This window comes from Xenopus laevis, chromosome 2S (assembly GCF_017654675.1).
Source record: "Xenopus laevis strain J_2021 chromosome 2S, Xenopus_laevis_v10.1, whole genome shotgun sequence".
NCBI lineage: Eukaryota > Metazoa > Chordata > Amphibia > Anura > Pipidae > Xenopus > Xenopus laevis.
The window spans coordinates 23,166,753-23,190,017 of record NC_054374.1 but is presented as its reverse complement, the minus strand read 5'-3'; the positions used below and the strand labels follow the sequence as shown (position 1 = coordinate 23,190,017).

Genomic DNA, 23,265 nt, shown 5'->3' with positions numbered 1-23,265 from the left:
CTCGTGTCTCCATTAGTGTTGCCACCTTTGCCGGTAATAATGATGTTTGATGCTAATTTTACTCTTCAAATGTATTCTTCTCCAGAAAAAGGTGGCAACCCTAGTCCCATCTAGGGTTGCCACCTGGACGGTATTTTACAGGCCTGGCAAGTAAAAATGATGGCTGATCCCAATGTTAATAATAGGGAAAAATTATAAATATATAGGAAGGCAGGTATTTTTTCCAGAAAAGGTGGCAAGCCTATCCCCATCGGAGGAATGACTTATCAATGTGCTTGGAACAGCTGCACCTGCATCTCCACTTAAAGGAACAACACCACCAAGCAATAAGGGTTTAGCAATGCCATTTAAGGTGATTTGTGACCTTTAAACATTGTTTGAAGAAAAAGAAAAAACAGTGCAACTCGACAGTTGGCTGTTGGTGAGTGTTTCAGTTCCACAACACATGATAGGCCACATATTCGATTGTTCGTATTGATTTATTGCCGTTCCCGCAGACCTTCGCGTGATTGGCTGGCAGGATTAACACCGCAGCCAATAGTATCACACGTCCGACACACAACAGCCACTCTTCCCTCAGAAACTACATTTCCCAGCATGACCCGCGCGGCAACTGTGCTCTTCCGGTCCTGCGTGATTTCCGGAGCGGATTGGAACCCGGAGTCTGGATTCGGTTCCTCCTCGGGCAATTGAGGAGCAGGTAGGGGAGGAGTGGAAGGAGGGTGAGGCCGGGCACTGGACTAGGGAGCCGGGCGGATAGAGAAGTAGGAGGCAGGGCGAGGAGAGGATGAGCTCAGGCTCCCTCCCGCTCCAGTTGCCAGACCGTCTGTTCTTTGTTGCAGACGGGGGTGGGGCGGATTCTCCTCTGCTCGGGGATCGCAGTTAAAACCCGGCTGGGTGTCTGTGTGCGGATCCCGGAGCGACTTCCCCTCCCAGCTGGGCCGCCCCTTGGGACGTAGCGATGCGCGACTCCGGCTCTCAGTGGGGAAGTGCGGGGCCAACTCATTCATACACAGAGCTCGTGTAGGGCCAGTTGTTTTATTAATAGCCGGCTGCTCCCGGGATCTCATTATCTTCCCTGTGTAACCAATAACCAATAGTATTGCCCCAAGTGTGTGTTTGTCCATTCCCTCATATATTTGCCCCAATATCTTCAGCTCATTGTCACTATAACTGCCCCAACCCTTCCATTACTTACTGTGACTGCCCTTAACCCTTCCACTACTTACTGTAACTGCCCTTAACCCTTCCATTACTTACTGTAACTGCCCTTAACCCTTCCATTACTTACTGTAACTGCCCCAACCCTTCCACTACTTACTGTAACTGCCCTTAACCCTTCCACTACTTACTGTAACTGCCCCCAACCCTGCCACTACTTACTGTAACTGCCCCTAACATTCCACTACTTACTTCAATTGCCCCCAACCCTTCCATTACTTACTGTAACTGCCCCTAACCCTTCCATTACTTACTGTAACTGCCCATAACCCTTCCACTACTTACTTCAATTGCCCCAACCCTTCCACTACTTACTGTAACTGCCCCCAACCCTGCCACTACTTACTGTAACTGCCCCTAACATTCCACTACTTACTTCAATTGCCCCCAACCCTTCCATTACTTACTGTAACTGCCCCTAACCCTTCCATTACTTACTGTAACTGCCCCTAACCCTTCCACTACTTACTTCAATTGCCCCAACCCTTCCATTACTTACTGTAACTGCCCCAACCCTTACACTACTTACTCTGACTGCCCATAACCCTTCCATTACTTACTGTAACTGCCCCTAACCCTTTCATTACTTACTGTAACTGCCCCAACCCTTACACTACTTACTGTGACTGCCCATAACCCTTCCATTACTTACTGTGACTGCCCATAACCCTTCCATTACTTACTGTAACTGCCCCTAACACTTCCATTAATTACTGTAACTGCCCCAACCCTTCCACTACTCACTGTGACTGCCCTTAACCCTTCCATTACTTACTGTAACTGCCCCTAACACTTCCATTACTTACTGTACCTGCCACTAACCCTTCCACTACTTACTGTAACTGCCCCTAACACTTCCATTAATTACTGTAACTGCCCCAACCCTTCCACTACTCACTGTGACTGCCCTTAACCCTTCCACTACTTACTTTAACTGCCCCTTACCCTTTCACTATTTACTGTAACTACCCCTAACGCTTCCACTACTTACTTTAACTGCTCCTAACCCTGCCATTACTTACTGTACCTGCCCCTGCACTTCCACTACTTACTGTAACTGCCCCTAACCCTGGCGTTACTTACTGTAACTGCCCCTAACCCTGCCATTACTTACTGTACCTGCCCCTGCACTGCCACTACTTACTGTAACTGCCCCTAACCCTTCCACTGCTTACTGTAACTGCCCCATACCTTTCCTGTCATAAGTGCAGTCTGTATCGGGATTAATTTATAACCAGTACGGTAGCATCAGCTTCTATGTCCTATGAAGTCCTCACTAAGATCTTGATTTCCCACGTCCCCAAAGCTTCTCCACAGAATACCAGAGCTCACTGAGCATGTGCGGTGCCACTGACTGCTGGAGGTGCGGAAATCACCTTACATTTGGTATCAATACCTTTTAACGTTCTAGAACCAAGTTGCACATGCACAGTGAGTGCTCAGCAACCCCAGACAGGCTCAGCAGTCTCTCTTAGCAGGCGTGGGAACACTGGGGAACATGTGTAGCACCAAGTCATTTGGGCACAGGCCCGGATTTGTGGTGAGACGGACCACGCAACTCCCCAATTCTCCTGCTTGGGCACTGAAGGAGTTTTTGTAATAGAATAACTATTGGGTAAAAAGTGAGACATAAGCACCTCCCGGAATAACCAACTGAACAGCACTTCTGGTAAAAATATTTATTACACTATTATAAGCACCTCCCCCTTACTATTCTTCTTCTTCCTATAGGTGTGGACGATGGCCCAGGAACCAATGGATGAAGCTATATTTATATGTAAGGATTTCACTTTACACAATATACAGTACAGGTATGGGACCTGTTATACAGAATGCTCGGGACCTAAGGTTTTCCCAATAACGGATCTTTCCGTAATTTGAATCTTCATACCTAGTCTAGTCTAGATAATATTTTAACCATTAAAGGAGTTGCTCACTTTTGAGTTAACTTTTAGTATGAGGTAGAGCGTGATATTCTGAGACAATTTGCAATTGGTTTAAATTTTTTATTATTTGTGGTTTAGCCTTACAGAGCATTTGATTTTGAATGGAGTCGGTGACCCCATGTAAAAGCTGGACAAAGTCAGAAGAATAAGTCAAACTAGTAGATCAAGATGTTGGCTTTTTTAAAGCCAACATAATAATCAAAAAACATTAAAAAAACAATTGAAAAGTTACAACATACTAAAAGTTAACTTGAAGGTGAACTGCCCTTTTAAATAAACCCAATAGGCTGGTTTTGCTTCCAGTAAGGACTAATTATATCTTAGTTGGGATCAAGTACAAGCTACTGTTTTATTATTATAGGTAAAAAGATCATTTTTAAAATTTGGATTATTTGGATAAAATGGAGTCTATGGGAGACGGCCTTTCTGTAATTCGGATCTGTATAACAGGTTTCCGGACAATGGATCTCATACCTGTATAAGGATATTTATAATATGAGGCAAGGCTTTTACCATCTTTCTCTTTTCTGTCTGCAGGGTGTGATGACTGCGGGCAGTATCATGATTCCGAATGCCCCGAGCTGGGACCTGTAGTTACTGTGCAGGATTCTTTTGTTTTGAGCCGAGCCCGGTAATTAATAGAAGTGGGGAATTGGGGTGCAGGCTGAACATGGTGAATATGCTCTGGTTACCCGCAGGCCCGCATTTGTGGCAAGGCAACAAAGGTCTGGCCCTCGGGCGGCAGATATTCAGGTGCGTCGGCAGATATTCAGGGGCGTCGGCAGATATTCAGGGGGGTCGCAGATATTCAGGGGGGCGGCAGATATTCAGGGATGGCCTGCCGCTCAGCCGTGTAGTTATGGGTACTGGTCATGGGTGGGAGATTTGCAAATTTCCCGCACACCAGTCTCCAGTGCTGTGCTGGACGCACAGGAAGGAGAGGGAGACCGTGAAGGGGAAGGGAATGGAAGGAAGTGGAGAAGGGAAAGGAAAGGTAGGAAGTGGGGAAGGGAAAGGAAAGGAAGGAAGTTGGCGATGAGCAGAGCTGGCCTAGGGGTGCCCGGTATGTAAATCCAGGCCTGATTACCTGTTTGTTCCTGTAGGTCTTCCCTTCCTACAAACCTGGAGATCAGGCAGGCGGAGGAAGGCACAGAAGGGGTTTTTGCAGTGACGCCGCTAGTGAAGCGCACCCAGTTTGGCCCATTTGAGTGTAAGAGAGTCTCCAGACTAGACAAAGATCCGGCTTTCCTGCTCAAGGTACAACTCAACTGTGTTTCCTAATGTAACTTGTGTTGATGCAATACACATACCAATATTGCTCCACCAACCAGGAGCCTCTGGCACACTCGGTGCAGCACATGTTCTGCCATTGTTGCACTGCCCAGAGGCCTTTGTTTTATCTTGTTCTAACTGAACGTCGGCATCTGCAGGTGTTCTACAAAGATGGGCGGGTGGAGCTGTGCGACACATCCAGTGAAGACGATTGCAACTGGATGATGTTTGTGCGTCCGGCCACGGAGTTCTCCCATCAGAACCTGACAGCCTTCCAGCATGGCCACGACATCTACTTTACTACCTCCCAGGATATAGCGTTAGGCGCCGAGCTGCGAGTGTGGTACGCAGCCTTCTATGCAAGGAGAATGGAGAAAGCTCTGCTCAAGCCTCCCATACCTGGTAAGTCTGCCCCAGTGTGATTGTATAGAGGTAATGTGTAATCAGCACGGCTGCTCCTGTCATGAGAACCTTTCCTCAGGCGGCAGTGAGTGACTAGTTACCAGGGCCTGCAAAAAGCTGCCTCTTGTAACTTTTAAAGGGGTTGTTCACCTTTAAATTAACTTTTAGTATGATGTAGAGCAGGGGTCCCCAACCTTTTTTACCTTTAAGCCACATTCAAAAATAAGAGTTGGGGAGCATCACAGGCATGGAAAAACTTTCTGGGATGCCAAATAAGGGCTCTAATTGGCTATTTGGTGACCCCTATGTGGACTGGCAGCCTACAGGAGACTCTGTTTGGCAGTAAATTGTTTTTTATGCAACCAAAACTTGCCTCCAGGTCTGCAAATCAAAAATAAGCTCCTGCAACATCCAAAGGGTTGGTGAGTAACATGTTGAAAGATGAGTAATAAAAAGAAGCAATAACAATACATCTGTAGCCTTACCGAGCATTTTTTTTTAGATGGGGTCAGTGACCCCCATTCGAAAGCTGGAAAGGATCAGAACGAAAAGGGAAATAATGCAAAAAGTACAACATATAAATAATGAAGACCAATTGCAAAGTAGATAGGAACAGGACATTCTATAACATACTAAGTTACCTCAAATGTGAACCATCACTTTAAGAGCCAAATTTCTAGTTTTAAAACCGGAAATTTGGCTCCGCTAGTGCAGAGAGAAGTATGGTGCTCATTGCACACTGATATGGCCCCCCTTTGACCCGTTCTGAAAGTTTTGAACGTCTTTGTCTCTTTGACTGTCGGGTTTAAAGACTTCCGAAACTGCAGGTAATGGGGAGGCAAAGGGGGTTACTTATTTGTTGCTTTTAGGGAATCATTTCTGCTTTTGGCTGTGCAGCCTGTCTGTAATACTCATAAATACTCAAATTCCTCAACAGAAGTGAATTTCTTGGCCGCTGAACCTGAAAAAGACCTGGACCCAAGTTCTTCGAAGACTCCCCCAACCTCCATATTGTCTCCCAAAAAGATGAAAGTGACGCATCCACCTGCAGCCTACACTTCAGGTATGTTCTCTATCCCAATGCTCTTCAGACAAAAATACATTTGTAGCCAATCAGAGCATTAGAATATCAATTGTGCTGCACAATTTCACCTGTAGCGAATCAGAGCATTTCTACATACACTGCACCAGAGCCCATAGCCAATCAGAGCATTAGGATGTTATCTGCCCCATGCTGTCCTGTGATGTTTATTTATTACTAATATGTAGCATGACTTTGATTTCATTTTATATATATATCTATATATATATATATATATATATATATCATTTTTTTTTATTATTAATTAATTTATTTTTTAACAGTTTCATGTCAGGACAACAGTGACATCATTCACGTGGAAACCTGCCACTGGACCTGTAAAGTGTGTAGCATCACCTTTATCGAACCCAATCTTTTGACAGGTGTATAGTCCCGTCCTTTTGTCACTTCTTTGAGCAGTAGTTAACTGAAGCTGTTAATGTTATGACCATAAAGCCAGGTTTGTGATTGGTTGGCTGACAAGCTATTCTGCAACAGTTCAGCCCTTCGGCCTGTGCAGGCGCCAGCTGTTTTTTTTTTTGGGGGGGGTGCATCTTTACTTTCCTTACAGGGATATTGTCATTACAATAAAACCTTTGTATCAATACTACAAAGCATCTAGTGTGGAGTTGATGTTTTACAGCTTGGTGCCTAGATAGGTTTAGGCCTGTTCATCCTTCTTCTAAATGTAACCAAGTCATGGTTATTATGATTCTCACCACTGTCGCATGGAACAGCCTTAACAGGATTAGAATAAACCTATGAATAATAAATACAATGCTCCCCATGGGATAAGTCAGGGCCTTTTACCATTATTGTGCCTCGTTTTTCTGCACAGAACATTTGCTAAGTCACTTAGAACAAGCCAAAGGGATTCCTCCTCCAACTCAATGTGAGAACTCCTACATGGAGTGCGATACTGTGAGTGCCGACCAGACCGTCATCTGCGCCGACTCCAATGCAAACCTGGAGGTGAAGAAGAAGCCGAAAAGGGGCCGCAAGTCCAAGGTTCCAAAAGGCGACATCCCTCTTGTGATCGTGGATGATGACAGTCCACCAGGTGGGAACTGACAGTTTAGGCGGCAGTTAGACTGGTCTCTTAAGTTCTGCTTCTGGAAGGGGGGGGCTAGAGGTCCAGAGACTGATATTTTTGGAAGAGAGGGAGAAAAGCAGAATATGGTATATTTGGCTGGAAGAGATTGGTGGAGGCTGTTGTATTGGGTTCAAAAATGGCAGGGCCTGTTGTTTTTAAAGGGGAACTATCGCGAAAAATGAAAATTTAATATAAGCTTCATCACATTGAAATAAGAAATTCTGTACTGTTTCTGAAATCAAGGTCACTATTCTTCTTCACTTCTTCTTCCTCTCTCAGCATCTGTTTTCTGTCTTCATTCAGGAGTTGGGGGTCAGATGAATGATCCAATATATCTTATAGGAGGGCTCCTTTTGCCTAGAAGATGTATTAGAGCTCACTCTATTAAAATCGCCAGACATCATGTGTCTCTACATGCAGCATTTGTGCAAAAGGCAGTTATTTTATTAGATTTTGTTTGTACTGGAATCAGTTATTTGAGTGAGCTCTAATACATCTGCTAGGAATGGAGTCCCCCTATAAGATATATTGGATCTAACTGTCAATGAATATCTGACACCCAACTGCTGCCTGAAGACAGAATGAAGAGAAATAGATGCTGAGAGAGGGATAGTGAAGATAAACTTGGTTATTTAAAGGAGAAGGAAAGCTACTGAAGCAGTTTATTGCCAATAGCCACAATAGTGCAAGCTATACAATTATATTCTGCAGAATGCTTTACCATACCTGAGTAAACAGCCTCTTGAAGTGTTATCTGTTTGTTTAGGATAGCAACTGCCATATTGGCTTAGTGTGTCATCCATTCCTGCTTGAATCTCTCCCTACTCGCTCATAGCTCTGGGCTCAGATTACAGCAGGGAGGGGGGAAAGGGAGGGTAAAGGGAGCAAACTGAGCATGCTCAAGCCCAAGCCCTAGAGGTTTATGCTGAAAACAGGAAGTCTGATACAGAAGCCCATGTGTACACAATAGAAGGAAAGAAATGTTGTGTTTCTTTTGACAGAGGACTCAGAGCAGCATTACTTTGAGGGTTTACTGGTGTATTTATATAGACCTTTCTAATTAAGCTTACTTAACTTTAGCCTTTCCTTTAAGAAATAATGCAGAATATTTCATTGATTATATTTAAGTTACTTATTTCACTGTAATGAAGCTTATATTAAAGGGGTTGTTCTCATTCAAACAACTAGTTGTTTTCAGATAGTTCCCCAGAAATAAAGACTTTTTTCAATTCCTTTCTATTTTCTAATTGTAAAGTGTTATTTGTCACCTTTAAAAACAGCTCTGGGAGGGTGGTCGCCGACCCTGTAACCTGTTCTAAATTGATACATTTAGTTGTTACATTTCTTATTTTTGTCCCTGCTGAGCAGAATCCCTAAATTGTATTACAGGCAGCTGTTAGAGTTGATACAATAGTTACAATGGCAGCTGTTAGAGTTGATACAATAGTTACAATGGCTAATACTCCAGAGAGCACTGTGCACTTTGTGAATTTATCCTGAAGAAGGGAGGCTGTGTCCCCCCGAAACGTTGATTGTTGATTGTTGGTGGCATTAATAAAAGGGGCACAATCCCCGACTGCAATATTGGTGTGTGCGGACCGTTTTTCAAAATTACAAAGCAGTAAGGAGACCTGGCAAGGTCAACGGAAGACCAGCACCACTACGCAGAATAAGTGGAAGGAGGTGTGCGGTAATAAAAAATCTCATAATACTCCAGAGATGCTGCTGAGAAATGTATCAACTAAATGTTGCAAAATTGTTTAGACACAGAAACATTAACAGGGGTTGTTCATCTTCCAAACACTTTTTTCCAATTCAAATTTTTTAGATCGTTCCCCAAAAATAAAGACTTTTTTCAATTACTTTCCATTATTTATTTTTTTACTGTTTTTCCAAAATCTAAATTTAAAGTTCCTGTCTGTGGTGTTTGAGTCTGGCAGCTCAGTAATTCAGGCGCAGACTCTAAACTGTCACAATTTTGCAACATTAAGTTGATCCATTTCTCAGCAACATCTCTGGAGTATTAGCAACTATTGTATCTATTGTAACAGCTGCCTGTAATGAAACCCAGAGATTCTGTTCAGCAGGGACAAAGATAACAAATGTATCAATTCAGAACAGTTTACAGGGTCGGCGACCCCCCCTCCCAGGGCTGCTTCAGAAGGTAAAAAATTATACTTTACACTTCAATAAGAAAAATGGTCACAGTTAGAAAATAGAAAGTCATTGGAAAAAGTCATTAAAAAGTCTGGTGAACAATCTGAAAACAACTGATCTGGAAAGAGGGTTTGGAAGGTGAGTTTTTGTGATAGTTCCCCTTTAATATAGGAGGAAATGCAGAGGGGAGGTATTAATTGGATGTGTGGGTGGTACAGAGGCTGATGGTGTTTGGTGGTGGATGAGATGCAGAGCCTGACATGTGGTTGGAGTAGTGACAGTTGTGTGGGGCGGAGAGATGTAGAGCTGATGAATTTGACAGTGAGAAGCAGATGTGGATGTATTTGACAGGGTGGCGAGATTGAGATACTAATGTATTTGATGAGCAGAAAGAGGCCGAGGCTCATATTGTTGCTGGAGATAATAGACAGCAATGCAGTTGTGTTGTGATGAGACCATAAACATGACTATAATATGAGCACCTGAGACCTGTAGCTCCATCTGTAGTGAAAGTGCCATAAATTAATCCCTCTGCGTCTCTCCTAGAACACAACCCCATCTTGTACACTCCAGTCTTCTCATCCGACCGAGTGGCGGAAATTATAACGGAGATCCCCCCCGACGATGTTCATCTGCAGCACGATTCAGAGGACAAGTTCATGGAGCTGATGTTGGGGAAATTACCCAACGCCACCAACTGCCTGCCCCCCGTCTCCAAGTAAGCTATGTAGCATATTGCATGGAGAGAGGCTGCTTTATTCTCCTTCCCACCCTGCACAGATACAGCCTAAACATACACTATCTCCAACTTTTCAATTGGCCTTCTTTTTTTTTTATAGTTTTTGAATTATTTGCCTACTTCTTCTGACTCTTTCCAGCTTTCAAATGGGAGTCAGTGACCCCATCTAAACAAACAAAAACTCTGTAAGGCTACACATGTATTGTTATTGTTACTTTTCATTACTTGTCTTTCTATTCAGGCCTCTCCTATTCATATTCCAGTATCTTCTTAAAATCACTGCATGTTTGTTAGGGTAATCTGGACCGTAGCAACCGATTGCTGAAATTGCAAGTGGAGAGCTGAATAAAAAGCTAAATCACTCGAAAACCACAAATGAAAACCAGTTGCAAATTGTCTCAGAATATCACTCTCCGCGTTATTCTAAAAATTATTTTAAAGGTGAACAAGCCTGTTAAAGGAACAGTAACAACAAAAAATAAAAGCATTTTAAAGTAATTAAAATATAATAAACTGTTGCCCTGCATTGGTAAAAGGTACGTGTTTGCTTAAGAAACACTGCTATAGTTTATATAAACAAGCTGCTATGTAGCCATGGGGGCAGCCATTCAAGCACAGGATACACAGTAGATAACAGATACGTACTACTATAGTTTATATAAACAAGCTGCTGTGTAGCCATGGGGGCAGCCATTCAAGCACAGGATACACAGTAGATAACAGATAAGTACTACTATAGTTTATATAAACAAGCTGCTGTGTAGCCATGGGGGCAGCCATTCAAGCACAGGATACACAGCAGATAACAGATAAGTACTACTATAATTTATATAAACAAGCTGCTGTGTAGCCATGGGGGCATCCATTTAGGCTGAAAAAGGAGAACGGGCACAGGATACTTGGCAGATAACAGATACACTCTGAAATAGAATACAATTGGATTCTACAGAGTGCATCTGTTATCTGCTATGTAACCTGATCCTTGAATGGCTGCCCCCATTGCTACACAGCAGCTTGTTTATATAAACTATAGTAGTACTTATCTGTTATCTACTGTGTATCCTGTGCTTGAATGGCTGCCCCCATGGCTACACAGCAGCATGTTTATATCAACTATAGTAGTACCTATCTGTTATCTACTGTGTATCCTGTGCATCCTGTGCTTGAATGGCTGCCCCCATGGCTACACAGCAGCTTGTTAACTATAGTAGTACTTATCTGTTATCTACTGTGTATCCTGTGCTTGAATGGCTGCCCCCATGGCTACACAGCAGCTTGTTTATATAAACTATAGTAGAGTTTCTGAAACAAAAACACCAGTTTTACCAGTGCAGGGCAACACTACATTATATTTTCATTACTTGAAAGTGCTTCAATCTCCTTTAAGACATACTTGGACAGACACTGCTTTGGATTACATGGAGCATGGATATTGCTGCTCTCACACAGGAGGTGTAGAAATCCTCTACTTTTAATAGAGTTGTGCAACTTCAGCCCTAGGTCTATAGATTCAAGGAAAAGGATTAATATCTGGATGGTGGTTTGTGGAACTGCAACTGTCTCTGCAGCAGCATCGTGAATCAGCCATGTACATCCATTTCTGAAGGGGGAGCTTGTTAAATTTATTTGTTCTTATTGCCCTGGACAGGTTTGCTTTTCACCAAAATAACAGCCCCATGAAGAGAAGCATGTTGCTCCCCGGCAGCCGACACGGGATCAGGCGCAAGTTTGCGAGGCAGCTGGGAGATCACAAGCGCGTGTTCCAGTGCAACATCTGCTCTAAAGTATTCCGCAACAGCAGCAACCTTAGCCGGCATGTCCGATCCCACGGTAGGCATGGTATTTCCATGATATCCAAAGATACAGACACTTTTAATCAATACCGGACCTGTCCAGTCACATCATTGCCAGTGGCTTTATAGGCAGGTTTTCTGATGTCTTTCAAATTTTACACTTTTTTTAAGGTTATTTCTGTAGCCTTTCCTGGAGCTTCTGTAGGCGTTTAGTTCTAGGAAAGTAACTTTGCCTTTGAAATTGTGCTTTTATATCCCTAGGAGACAAGCTGTTTAAGTGCGAGGAGTGCTCCAAACTCTTCAGTCGAAAAGAGAGCCTCAAGCAGCACGTTTCTTATAAGCACAGCAGGAACGAGGTGGGTTTCTTTGTGTCCCATACAAACGGGTCCTTTTCATAAGGTTCAGTGAATGCATTTAATGCAGTAATCGTTTTTTCCTAACTCGAAATTTAATAAATGGTATGCTTCTTGCTCCGTTTATAATACTAACAGCGTTCTGAACGAACAAAGAAAACCATGGCTTACATTGAGTGGCCCTCTGTATAAACAAACCCCCTCCCTTCCCACAGCCACTACCTGTTAAAGCCATCGGATAAGGAGCAGCTCATTATACTGATGTCTCTCAGTGGACTTCCTTTGCTTGTGAAAGTAAACTTTGACTGGGCTTTCAGTGTCACACAATTTACCCTGTTTAGTGCAAAAAAAACAAACAACACAAATGTTTTTTTCTTCATTAAAGCAAGAGGCAAAAACTAGGGTCAGGACAAGTTTAAAAAAGGGTTTTCTCACCCCTTTAATTTACCGATGTAAGAAACATCTGCTCAGTTACATTGCTCATGTGATCTGAACAGTAGAGCTGAGCAGAACATCAGGAGATGCTTCTTGCAATTCAGCCAACAACAGAGGAAGACACTCATGTAATACATATTAGCAATTTAAAAACATTTCTCTGCTTGCATATCATGGCACACATGGGCTTGTCGGGTTCCTTTTAGGCATGTGACTTGAGCCCTGTTTGGTTTCTTCCAGTTATAAGATTTCTGCTCAGTCTCACCTGCCTGAAAATGGCCAATAATCATAATAGGAGCCTATTTAGATCCATTTAGAAAGGACCAATACAGTTCTCACCCAACAGGATTTTCAGCCTATGCCATAAAGGTTTACAGATGATGGTTTTGGACCCATATATTTTGTTTTGTGTCTTAATGGTGTCTAACCAAGCATGTTTGTACCATGTATAAAGCAAATCTTTGTGTTGTAGTATAGGAGGGTACAGCTTGGATCTGTGGCTATGCATGTTCTTATATGGGACAACATCCCTGAATTGCTTTCTTTACAGGTAGATGGGGATTACAGATATCGCTGCAACACCTGCGAGAAGGCTTTTCGGGTACAAGGTTTTTTGGAGTTTCACAACTGTAGAACAGGTGGGGGTTTTGTGAGAGGCTGACATGTTTTAATGCTGGTGAATGTTCAGCAGATTGAAGCCTATATGCTGGGTAACCCTGATGACACACATTTTCTGCAGGATTAACAGCAGAAGCCATGGTAAAGTGAAAGAGGTTAGATGGTTAGACTGAAAACAAGAATAAACAGATACAAGTCTGGGTAGAGACAGAAGACTGAGCAAACCCAGTTACGGGCTGAGAAGTTCAGGGCTGGACGAAGACTTAGCAATTTCCGAATGGCAGGCAAGGTCAGTGGCAGGCAGCAGTCAAGCAGAGTTGAGTAACAGGCCAAAGGTCAAACCAGGGAATCCAGAGAAGATGGGTAACGTGAACCAGGGGGGAACAGGAGCAAGGGACACCGGCAACGGACACAGAACCAGGCAGGGAACACAGGAACCAGGAATCAAGGGTCAGGAATCAGACGTCCGAGGCTAGATCGGGCTCAGGAGCTCAGATGATCAAGCAAGGATCACTGGTCAGGGACCGGTTTATAAAGGGTACATAATAGGAAATTGGAAATACACAAGGGTAACGAGATGAGGAGACAGAAAATACAATGTAGGTAGGAGGACTGGCTCGAAGCAGCCATGAGAGCCTCCAGTGGCTCAACTGGAAGGTGCATTGTCCCAGGAAAACATAGTTTGAATCCCAGAGAGTCCTGACAGAGGCTGCCCTGTATCTATCCCATGGGAACAACTGCTGTGTGTGTGTCTGCTCTCAGATAGGCCTATGACAACCAGCTTAATGTGTAGCCTGGCAGGTGTTCTTGGCTTGTACAGATGGTGGCATGCTTTGTGCACTCCTGCCTCCATAGGAGATTCCTTTATCTCATCCTAAGTGGAGGTCATGGACTCTGAGGTAGAGCTCCCTCTGTTGGCAGGATGATTGCAGGGGGGGACCAGGAACAAATTATGTAAAATCCGGGAATATGTAAAATCAGGGAAATGTGTTAAAGTAACTTTTTCTTCAATACTGAAAGGATATAAGCACAGAAGTCTGATTTACTTTGAGATACAATATTTACAGTATTAATAACAAGGGTTAAACATTGCAGTGTTAATGTTACACTATGGGGGGCATGTGCAAGTCTCTCTGTCCGTCACATACACAACCTAAAGCAATAAGTGATTGGTACAGGACTTTATAAGGGGCAGACTAATTGGAATTAACCATTTACAGGCAGAACCATGGCAAAATATACACCTGGTTACTATTTTAAACCTCTTTATTTCACAAATAATAACATTCATAGAGGAAAAAAATCAGTTTTTGGGTACATCAGGACAACATTTTGATGTAAAATCTGGGAAAACGGTACTTAAAATCAGGGAAATGCACCCATTGAAATGCATTATAAATTGGTGGGACCACAAATAAAAAATGTAAAATGCGGGAATACTTAAAATCAAGATACATAAAATCGAGGTTTTACTGTAGTATAGACTTTAAGTCAGCGAATCGGGCCAGTGTCCAGAGAGTTCCGTAGGAAATAACCAGAGGCTTTGGAGAATGAAGATTTGTTTTCTGGGGAAGGAGATGCACTTCCATCTTCTCTTCTCTACAACTCTTTTCTCTCACCGTGCAGATGACAAGTCGTTCCAGTGCGAGATGTGCTACCGCTTCTTCTCCACCAACAGCAACCTCTCCAAGCACAAGAAGAAGCATGGGGAGAAGAAATTTGCCTGTGAGATCTGTAACAAACTGTTCTACCGGAGAGACGTTATGCTGGAGCATCACCGGAGGCACCTGGAAGGTGAAAATGGTAGTTACACTTGCATTTGTGTGTGTTTGAGAATGTCCTTGTCCAATTGAACTGGCCAGGCTGGAGATATAGAAGGAGGGTATTGGGCAGGGTAGAAAGGCTGCTAGTTTTATTTACCAAAGGCTGAATGGCCACAGGGGGTAGGAATTTTAGACTTCGGTATGATTCATGTATATTCCATTCTGTCATCTTGGTTTTGGTGATGTTATGTGCAGGAGTGAGGCGGCTAAAACGGGAAAGCCTCCATCAGAACACCAACAATTCAATCCGATATAAAAAGGAACCATCTGCCTGTCCTGTATGTGGGAAGGTGAGCTGCCGATCTGTTTCTCATTGGGCTTCAGTTCCATGTGCCCTATAAATATGATGCATCTCCTTCTCCATACAGATGTTCTCCTGCAGAAGTAACATGAACAAGCACCTCCTCACTCACGGAGACAAGAAATACACCTGCGAAATCTGTGGCCGAAAATTCTTCAGAGTGGACGTTCTCCGGGATCACATCCACATCCATTTCAAGGTAATGCCTATCGCCCACATGTAAAGGCACAGAAACATGCATTGCTTTAGACGCAAGGTGCAGAAGAATGCACATTTACTCTAAGCCTCTAGTGCTGCAACCCTTGGCAACCAATCAGCAATAGACTGTGAATTAGACAAAAAAATATCTGATCGGGTGCTACAGGTTCCCATCTTGTGCACATTATTGTTGCAGTTATTTTGAATGGATTCCACTTTAACTGTACGAATCTGACCCCGTAGGACATTGCCCTGATGAATGACCAGCAGCGGGAAGAATTCATTGGGAAGATTGGCATCTCGTCGGAGGACAATGACGAAAACTCTGATGGGAGTGTAGAAACGGAGCCCCACAAGTACAGCTGCAAGAGGTGCCAGGTGGGACAGTCCTATAGTATACATTGGGGCTCATGGATCATTGCACTAACCTGCACCAGCTGATGATACAAGTGCTCCAAGTATGTGCCTAAGGGAGAAACAATGTGCATCAACTTGTGCGAGTCCTAATATTTATTGTTTTTTACAATATACTCTATGAGTGAGAGAAATCACCAGGTTGTCACCCAGTAAAGTCAGTAATTGCTATTTTATATTGTGTTTCTATTACTGGCCTAGATCTCCTTTGCTCGGGGGAAGGAATACCTCAGGCACATCATGGATATTCATGCAGAGAATGGCTATGACTGCAGCATTTGTCACCGACGCTTTGCCCTTAAAGCAACATATCACGCTCACATGGTCATTCACCGGGAGAACTTGCCTGACCCAGAGGTGCAGAAGTAAGTGTTTAGTTGCACGATGCTAGCTGCTGCTGCTGGACCAACATAGCTCCATATACTGCCAAGCTCTTCAGCTTCTTACCTGTTTGCACAATGACACTGCCCATGGGCAAATTGTCCTGTCCCTTCTGTACTTAAAGTGCCCTGCTCTGTTTACTCAGGTACATTCACCCTTGCGAGGTCTGCGGCAGGATTTTCAACAGCATCGGAAACCTGGAGAGACACAAACTCATTCACTCAGGTAGAAACAGTTCTTACATTTAAGTCACTTCTCTTGGCTTTAATTACAGAATAAGAACTCGTAAAAAAAACCTGAACACGTTAAAGCGTAATTGTTCTAAAAATGTTAGGGATGCACCGAATCCACTATTTTGGATTCGGCCGAACCCCCGAATCCTTTGTGAAAGATTCGGCCGAATACCGAACCGAATCCGAACCCTAATTTGCATATGCAAATTAGGGGTGGGAAGGGGGAAAACATTTACTTCCTTGTTTTGTGACGAAAAGTCACGTGATTTCCCTCCCCATCCCTAATTTGCATATGCAAATTAGGATTCGGTTCACTGGGCAGAAGGATTCGTCCGAATCCTGCTGAAAAAGGCCGAATCTTGGCCGAATCCCGAACCGAATCCTGGGTTCGGTGCATCCCTAAAAAACGTAGTGCCTTTTTACATATGGGGTTAAGACTCTCATCTTACCCCCATATGTAAAAAATGGCACTAAATTTGCCCAGGAGCAGTAAGCCATCCCATAGCAACCAATAAGTTGTTTGCTTTTAAACAGGTGACCACTACATGCTACCTGCTGATTGGTTGCTATGGGCTACTGCTCATGGGCAAACGTAGTGTATTTTATTGCATACCTCCCTAAAAGAAAGAAGGAAAGCCAGCAATTAGACTGGAATTGCATTCACATTACAATCAGCTACAGCTGGAGATCCTAATATCCCCCTCTTCTATGCTTTGTATGGTGTTTTGTATGATGATGCATTTTCAGTTCCTGTAGCACAGTAGTTGTAGATTACTGACACTAATTAATTCTACCTATAGCTAATTCTACTAAAGCTGGAGGGAATAGCACATTGAATGATTAGGCTGCATAGTTGTCTAATTCATTACTGGCTTAATGGACAGGCAACAAAGCTTCTGCATTGACCCTCATTCATTTCAGTGACAATAGCTTGGATCCCCGGGTGCAGACATGTATTTGGTGGTTATCAAGAGGCTTACAGACTGATTATGTGACTACATATGCAATAAACTGGTGGCTTTGTTCCTGTGTACATTGGGCTTAGTGCAGTTTATCTGGTGCAAACTTGGCAGCAGTTATGTCTCCCTATTCTAATCTTCGGATTCCTTTGTAAACCTTGTAGGAGTGAAGAGTCACGGCTGCGAGCAATGTGGGAAATCATTTGCCCGGAAGGATATGTTAAAGGAGCACATGAGGGTCCACGACAACCTCCGGGAGTACCTCTGCGCTGAATGTGGGAAAGGTAATTGCTGCTTTTACTCTCATGGCAACTATTGACCGATATAGAAATGCCGGTGCCTAACCTTATATCAGTCCTATTTCATTGGACCCAGATTTTTAGGGGGTGCTGGCAGTTGTAGTTCGCAGCATTTGAAGCACCTATCCGTGATCTAGGCCCAACTGAAATTAAAAAAAAAAAAATGTATCCAGTATGATATGATCCAGATGTTCTTGGGATATGATAGGAAAGTGGAAATCGCAGTAGAAGTAGTATTTCTGAGCTGTGATTGGTTTGTTTGGTTCAGGAATGAAGACAAAGCACGCTCTCCGACACCACATGAAGCTGCACAAGGGTATCAAGGAGTACGAGTGTGTGGAGTGTCACCGCAGGTTTGCTCAGAAGGTCAACATGCTCAAACACTACAAGAGACACACAGGTGAGCCCCACCTGCAGCCCAGCACAACATAAAGCTACCCAGGAACCTTGCGTACACTTCATGCAGCCTCCAGGGGGGGGATTGAAATTGTGCTTAATAAGGAGGGCTGGCTTCCCACCAATGAGAACTTTTCTCTTCCTTCTTTTTTAGGGATCAAAGACTTCATGTGTGAACTGTGTGGAAAAACATTCAGTGAAAAGAACACCATGGAAACCCACAAACTTGTTCACACAGGTAAATATACTTTCCTTCTCAGCATCAGTGCACTTGAACGTCTTTGTGCTCCACACAAGAGGCAACCGTCCATAGTAAAGGGCTGTTTTGAGGTCATTGTGCCTGTTTTTGCATCATACATGGTAAACGAGACCTTCCATCGGTAGCACGAGGGGGCGCAGTACTTTAAATACCCCTGCTTGGTGCTATGCATGAGGAAGGCCTTTTCAGTTGAATTTGCTTTGTCACTTTTCTCTCTTTGTTTTGGCCCCCAATGAAGTGGGGAAGCAGTGGACGTGCACAGTATGTGACAAGAAGTACGTGACAGAGTACATGCTCCAGAAACACGTCCAGCTCACTCATGACAAGGTGGAGGCACAGAGCTGCAATCTGTGTGGCACCAAGGTGTCAACCAGAGCATCCATGAGCCGCCATTTAAGACGCAAGCACCCAGAGGTTAGTAGCACCAATCCTGCAGCCAATAACTTGGATTGATAAGAGATGAGTTGCACATAACAGCTGGAAGGCCCAACATCTGACACACAGTGGGTAACATGGTAAATGCACTGTTTAAAGGTGACCTTTGGCCTCTTATCACCGTTACATCAGTAACTTTTTGAAAATGTGACTGTTTAATAGCCCTGTGATTAAGGCCCTACATTGGTCATCTAGGGATGGACATGGGAGCCTCCTCCTCCTCTGGGGACAGACACTGGAGTCGGAATATGAATGTAATATTCCTTCTCTGGCCTCTTTTTCCGGGTAAAGATGCAGGGCCGCTGGGTAGGGGCATGGGACTCCTTCTCTACAGATGAACATAATATTCTTACAGGGCAGGGGAACCATGGTGGGCTTCTTTTTCTGGTGGGAGACCATTGGGTTTCCTTATTTTGCATCACCATGGGCTTTCTTATTGTTAGTTGGGATGAACTTGGTTTTCCTACTTCCTATATTCACATGCTCTTGGATAGGCATGGGCTTTTCACCCTGTGACAAACTTGGACTTCAGACTCTGGGATGAACATTGTGTTGGATGAATTAAAACACAGCACATAAAAATAAACAAAAAACTCCCAAACTTTGCTCTAGCTTGATGGATGATCCTGATCCGCCAAACCGGTTTGTTCAAATCTAATTAGGGAGCAAATTATTGTTTAGAGCATCAAAGGTTCTCTTGCCATGATGTGCACCTCAGTCATGACTCCATATGAGCAAAAAACGCAGCAACAGGTGATTGACTGAACTACAGATGTTTGAATAGGAACAACCAAATCGCAGTTTCAAAAGTTACAACTCCAAATTAGGAGCAGGACTCGAGTGACTGAGGTTCTTGCCCAATCAATTCAGTACCAGTTACACACAGAGAAAGACAGTAACTGCAATATCATCAAATGGGACTTGGTTAAAGGAACAAATTTCCAGCACAATTTTCATACACACAAGGATTAAAAGCACAATCCTATTTTCATTAGGTCCTTTCTGTACGGATTGAAGACTTAGATGACCTGCAAGAATCTGAGACCATTGACACATCATTAAGCAATGTACAGGTAACCCCAACATCTTCTCTTGCACACAGCACCGCACTCCTACCACAATCATTCCACACTCACTCAGCTTCTCTCCGTTTGTTCTGTACTCAATAAGCTTCTCCCAGTCTGTTCTGCACTCACTTGCACTCCTCCCAGCCTGTTCCACACTCACACAACCTTTCTCAACAAATCCCACAGTCACCACCCCAGGCACTTTTATACTTATGTACCCTCTACCAGCCACATTTCCTCGCGTGTCCTTATTCATATTTACAGCCACTTCTGCACTCATACGCCCTCCGACAGACACTTTTATTTCAAGTGCGTGTCACAGACTTGGTTTACACTCACGTGCCCTCTCATGGCCTGCTCCACACCTACAGGTCTTCTCACAGCCAGGTTCAAACTTATGCCACTTACATCTAGATCCATTCTGACACCTATGCTGTTGCACCTCTTAGTCTTCCTCAATTTCCACTCCCCCATTACATAACTACAGCTGCTAGTGGCAATGGAACCATTCAATAATAAATACCTTTCCCTACTTTCACTCCTAAACGGTAAAGTCAACTGCCTGGTTATATAGTGGCTATATAGTCAATTGCCTGGTTATATAGTTATATAGTAGCAGTTTTAGTACCATAACCCAATGAACAGCTACATTAACCGCATGTTTTTATTTTTGACTCCCTTTCTGTCTCTGTGGCACATATGGGATTCCTCCCACGCATGGCTGCACAGGCCACCCTCCAGGACAAGTCTCTGGCAGAAGAAGTCTATATCAAAGTAATATTTGTCTAGTGTCATAAGTTTGTGTATTGTCATTTTTTGCTGGAACCAAACAGGGTCATTACAGCAGAGACAACAGACCCAGCGGCTCCGGTGAAGCCAGAAGTTTAAGGGGCTCGCTAGGGTTTCTAATGACGTGCAGTTGTGAGTTGTGCAATACGGGGCAGGCTCCCAAGATTTTCTGGATGAAAGGGAACATATTTTGCTGCAGGATGTAGAGACTTCTCAAGATTCAGCAACAGCAATGATAGTTACAGCATTCATTTGCATGCTGTTCCTGTGATTGCAGTTGCATTCGGTATAATGGCTCTTTACGTTGCAGAAACTCCTTGGGTCCGAGCCATGGGAATCTCTGCACATTTGACAGAGGTGTTACTGAAGGCGACAATGATCCATTATATCTGTTTGTTCTTGCAGCAAGAGCTGGATGTGGAAGAGAACGAATGCTTGTCGCGGACAAAGAGGATGAGAATTGGCACCCCCCATGCAGGGAAGGGCAAAGCTCTGGAGGAAGAAGAAGAGGAGCAGGAAGATTCCACATTTACTGAATATCAGGAAAAAGACTCAGAGTTTACTCACAACAGCGGAGACGAGGATGGTTCAGCTGTGGAGACATTGCAGCAGGTAGGTTATCTGCTTAGGCTGCAGGGGTTACAAATGATTGGGGCCCTGGCAATGGTGGAAAGCATTGCCAGCATTGCCAGGGCCCCACTCATTTGTAACCCCTGGCAATGCTGGAAAGCAGGCTAAAATTGCTAATATCTCAGAAACCACTAATATTTAAATATTTTTTTAATGAGAAGCTATAAAATAATGGGCTATGTGCAGGCTTACCCTAATCCTTCCATATATTTTTGTCTGCAGGTTGTGGTCACAATCAGCGATGGTGTCCCTGCACCATCTTGTACAGTTGGCCTAACAAACATTACAGTAACGCCCATAACTACGACAGCAGGGACTCAATTTGCCAGCCTTCAACCTGTAGCCGTGGGCCACTTGGCCACTTCTGAGCGGCAGTTGCAGCTGGACAGCTCCATCTTGACTGTCACCTTCGACGCGGTCAGCGGCAGTGCCGTGCTGCACAATCGCCCCACAGAACTGGCCATTGCAGCCTCACAGGATGCCACCGGACCTCAGCCTATAGCGCACTTCATCAACCTCACCACTTTTGTGAACTCCATCGCCCCTCTGGGAGGTCAGATTTCTAGTGAGGCACCACTGACATGGAGGGCAGTGCCTGCGGGGGAAACCCCACCTCCTCCTGAAGAAGATCAGCCCTCTGACCAAGCTGAGCAGGAGTCATCAGGGCCACACAATGTGCAGGAGGTTCACACAGACACACAAGGACAAATGTACAGTTACTAAGCTATCTCTGGAGTGGAGGTTTGGGATGTGCAGCTATCAGAGCCGCGATTGGTTCATCAGCTAAAACACCATGTCGTTATTTCTGTGACGAACTACCTTGAATAGCTATCCTGACACTGGAAAATACTGAAAGACTGTATTTGGGCCATTACTGTAACATTTAGACTGATGAGCTGTAAGAACTCTGCATATATGTAAGCAGATGTTCCTATTGGTTGGATCAGGTTGTAATTGTGAACTTGTGATTGGTCATTGATTACCTAGCTTCAGGCTGAAATTATCTAGAGACCATAGAAGTTGGGTGGGCATTTCACTTCACAAGAGCTGGTGGGTTGCGTAACTGAAGTTCATAATGAGTAAAACCCCATAACCGATCTCAAACCCGCCCCCCTTGCAGGTATTGATGGCAGTTGGGACCATGTATCCATGGTTACTCCACTAATAATGTATAATATTTATGACTAAGCCCAGGAGGCCTCAGATGAAGTATTTGCTACAGAGTGTAATAGAATTTACTAGCAGGCCATTAGAAAAAGATCAATATTGGATAAATATCATCATATCTCAATACAGACAATGTCATATGTTTCATTGTGCTACCTAACTGCCAACGTGTGATCATATAATATCCATGCGCCAGAAGCATACTATATACATACAGATATAGATCACTATGTGATTCCACTAATAACCACCATCCATGTGACATATTGCCATGAGTCCCAGCCTTTAGCTCAAGGCATCAATAAAATAAATATTAAGTCGGACATTTTGGCTTAATTACTGTATACTAATTCCTGTTTCTTAGCCAAATTGTACAATGTGACTTTTTTTTTTTGTTATTTACCCCAATTTATTTATTGACTCTGTGGCCTTGTCGGTAACATATTCTTGTTGTTCCACTTGTCGTATTGAAAATGTTTATGCTCTGTTATTTGAAGAACAAGTTGTTTGTTTGTTAATCGTTATTGTATTATTTCTGTGCCTGAAAACGGCTATAGTAAAAATGAACTGACGCTAGATTAAGTCGTTTTTTATTTTGGTGTTTTTATTTTGGTGTTTTTAGGGAAATTAAAATTATAAATAATCCAGGATGCCATTTGGCCAATTTACCGTACCCCCAGTGATGCCAAATAATGCTTCTTTTGATTCAAAGATCAGCCAATAGGAGAGTTGTGGCCGGGGAGCCAACCACAGAGATATGGCTGCTTAGGCATAAACCAGCTGAACTAGTTGGAAAACCAGGAA

At 43.6% G+C, this 23,265-nt stretch overlaps 1 protein-coding gene across 10 annotated transcripts; it reads left to right on the top strand.

Moving 5' to 3' along the window:
- The first annotated feature begins 563 nt into the window (after positions 1 to 563).
- Positions 564 to 23,037, top strand: prdm15.S (PR domain 15 S homeolog). 10 transcript variants are annotated; one of them, XM_018248931.2, is made up of 25 exons: positions 564 to 700; positions 2,953 to 2,998; positions 3,705 to 3,798; positions 4,271 to 4,424; positions 4,598 to 4,841; positions 5,779 to 5,904; positions 6,207 to 6,305; positions 6,761 to 6,982; positions 9,719 to 9,890; positions 11,560 to 11,741; positions 11,966 to 12,060; positions 13,043 to 13,130; positions 14,737 to 14,904; positions 15,129 to 15,223; positions 15,302 to 15,433; positions 15,676 to 15,810; positions 16,048 to 16,211; positions 16,373 to 16,452; positions 17,584 to 17,703; positions 17,987 to 18,118; positions 18,269 to 18,352; positions 18,612 to 18,787; positions 19,804 to 19,881; positions 21,070 to 21,276; positions 21,517 to 23,037. In XM_018248931.2, the coding sequence occupies exons 2-25, from the start codon at positions 2,962 to 2,964 to the stop codon at positions 22,015 to 22,017; spliced, it is 3,585 nt and encodes a 1,194-aa protein (XP_018104420.1). In that variant the 5' UTR covers positions 564 to 700; positions 2,953 to 2,961; the 3' UTR covers positions 22,018 to 23,037. The 10 variants fall into 10 exon arrangements, with proteins under 10 accessions (XP_018104420.1, XP_018104423.1, XP_041439374.1 ...); XM_018248930.2 differs by having other exon boundaries at positions 565 to 700; positions 18,609 to 18,787; XM_018248929.2 differs by having other exon boundaries at positions 565 to 700; positions 14,737 to 14,913.
- Positions 23,038 to 23,265: the final 228 nt, after the last annotated feature.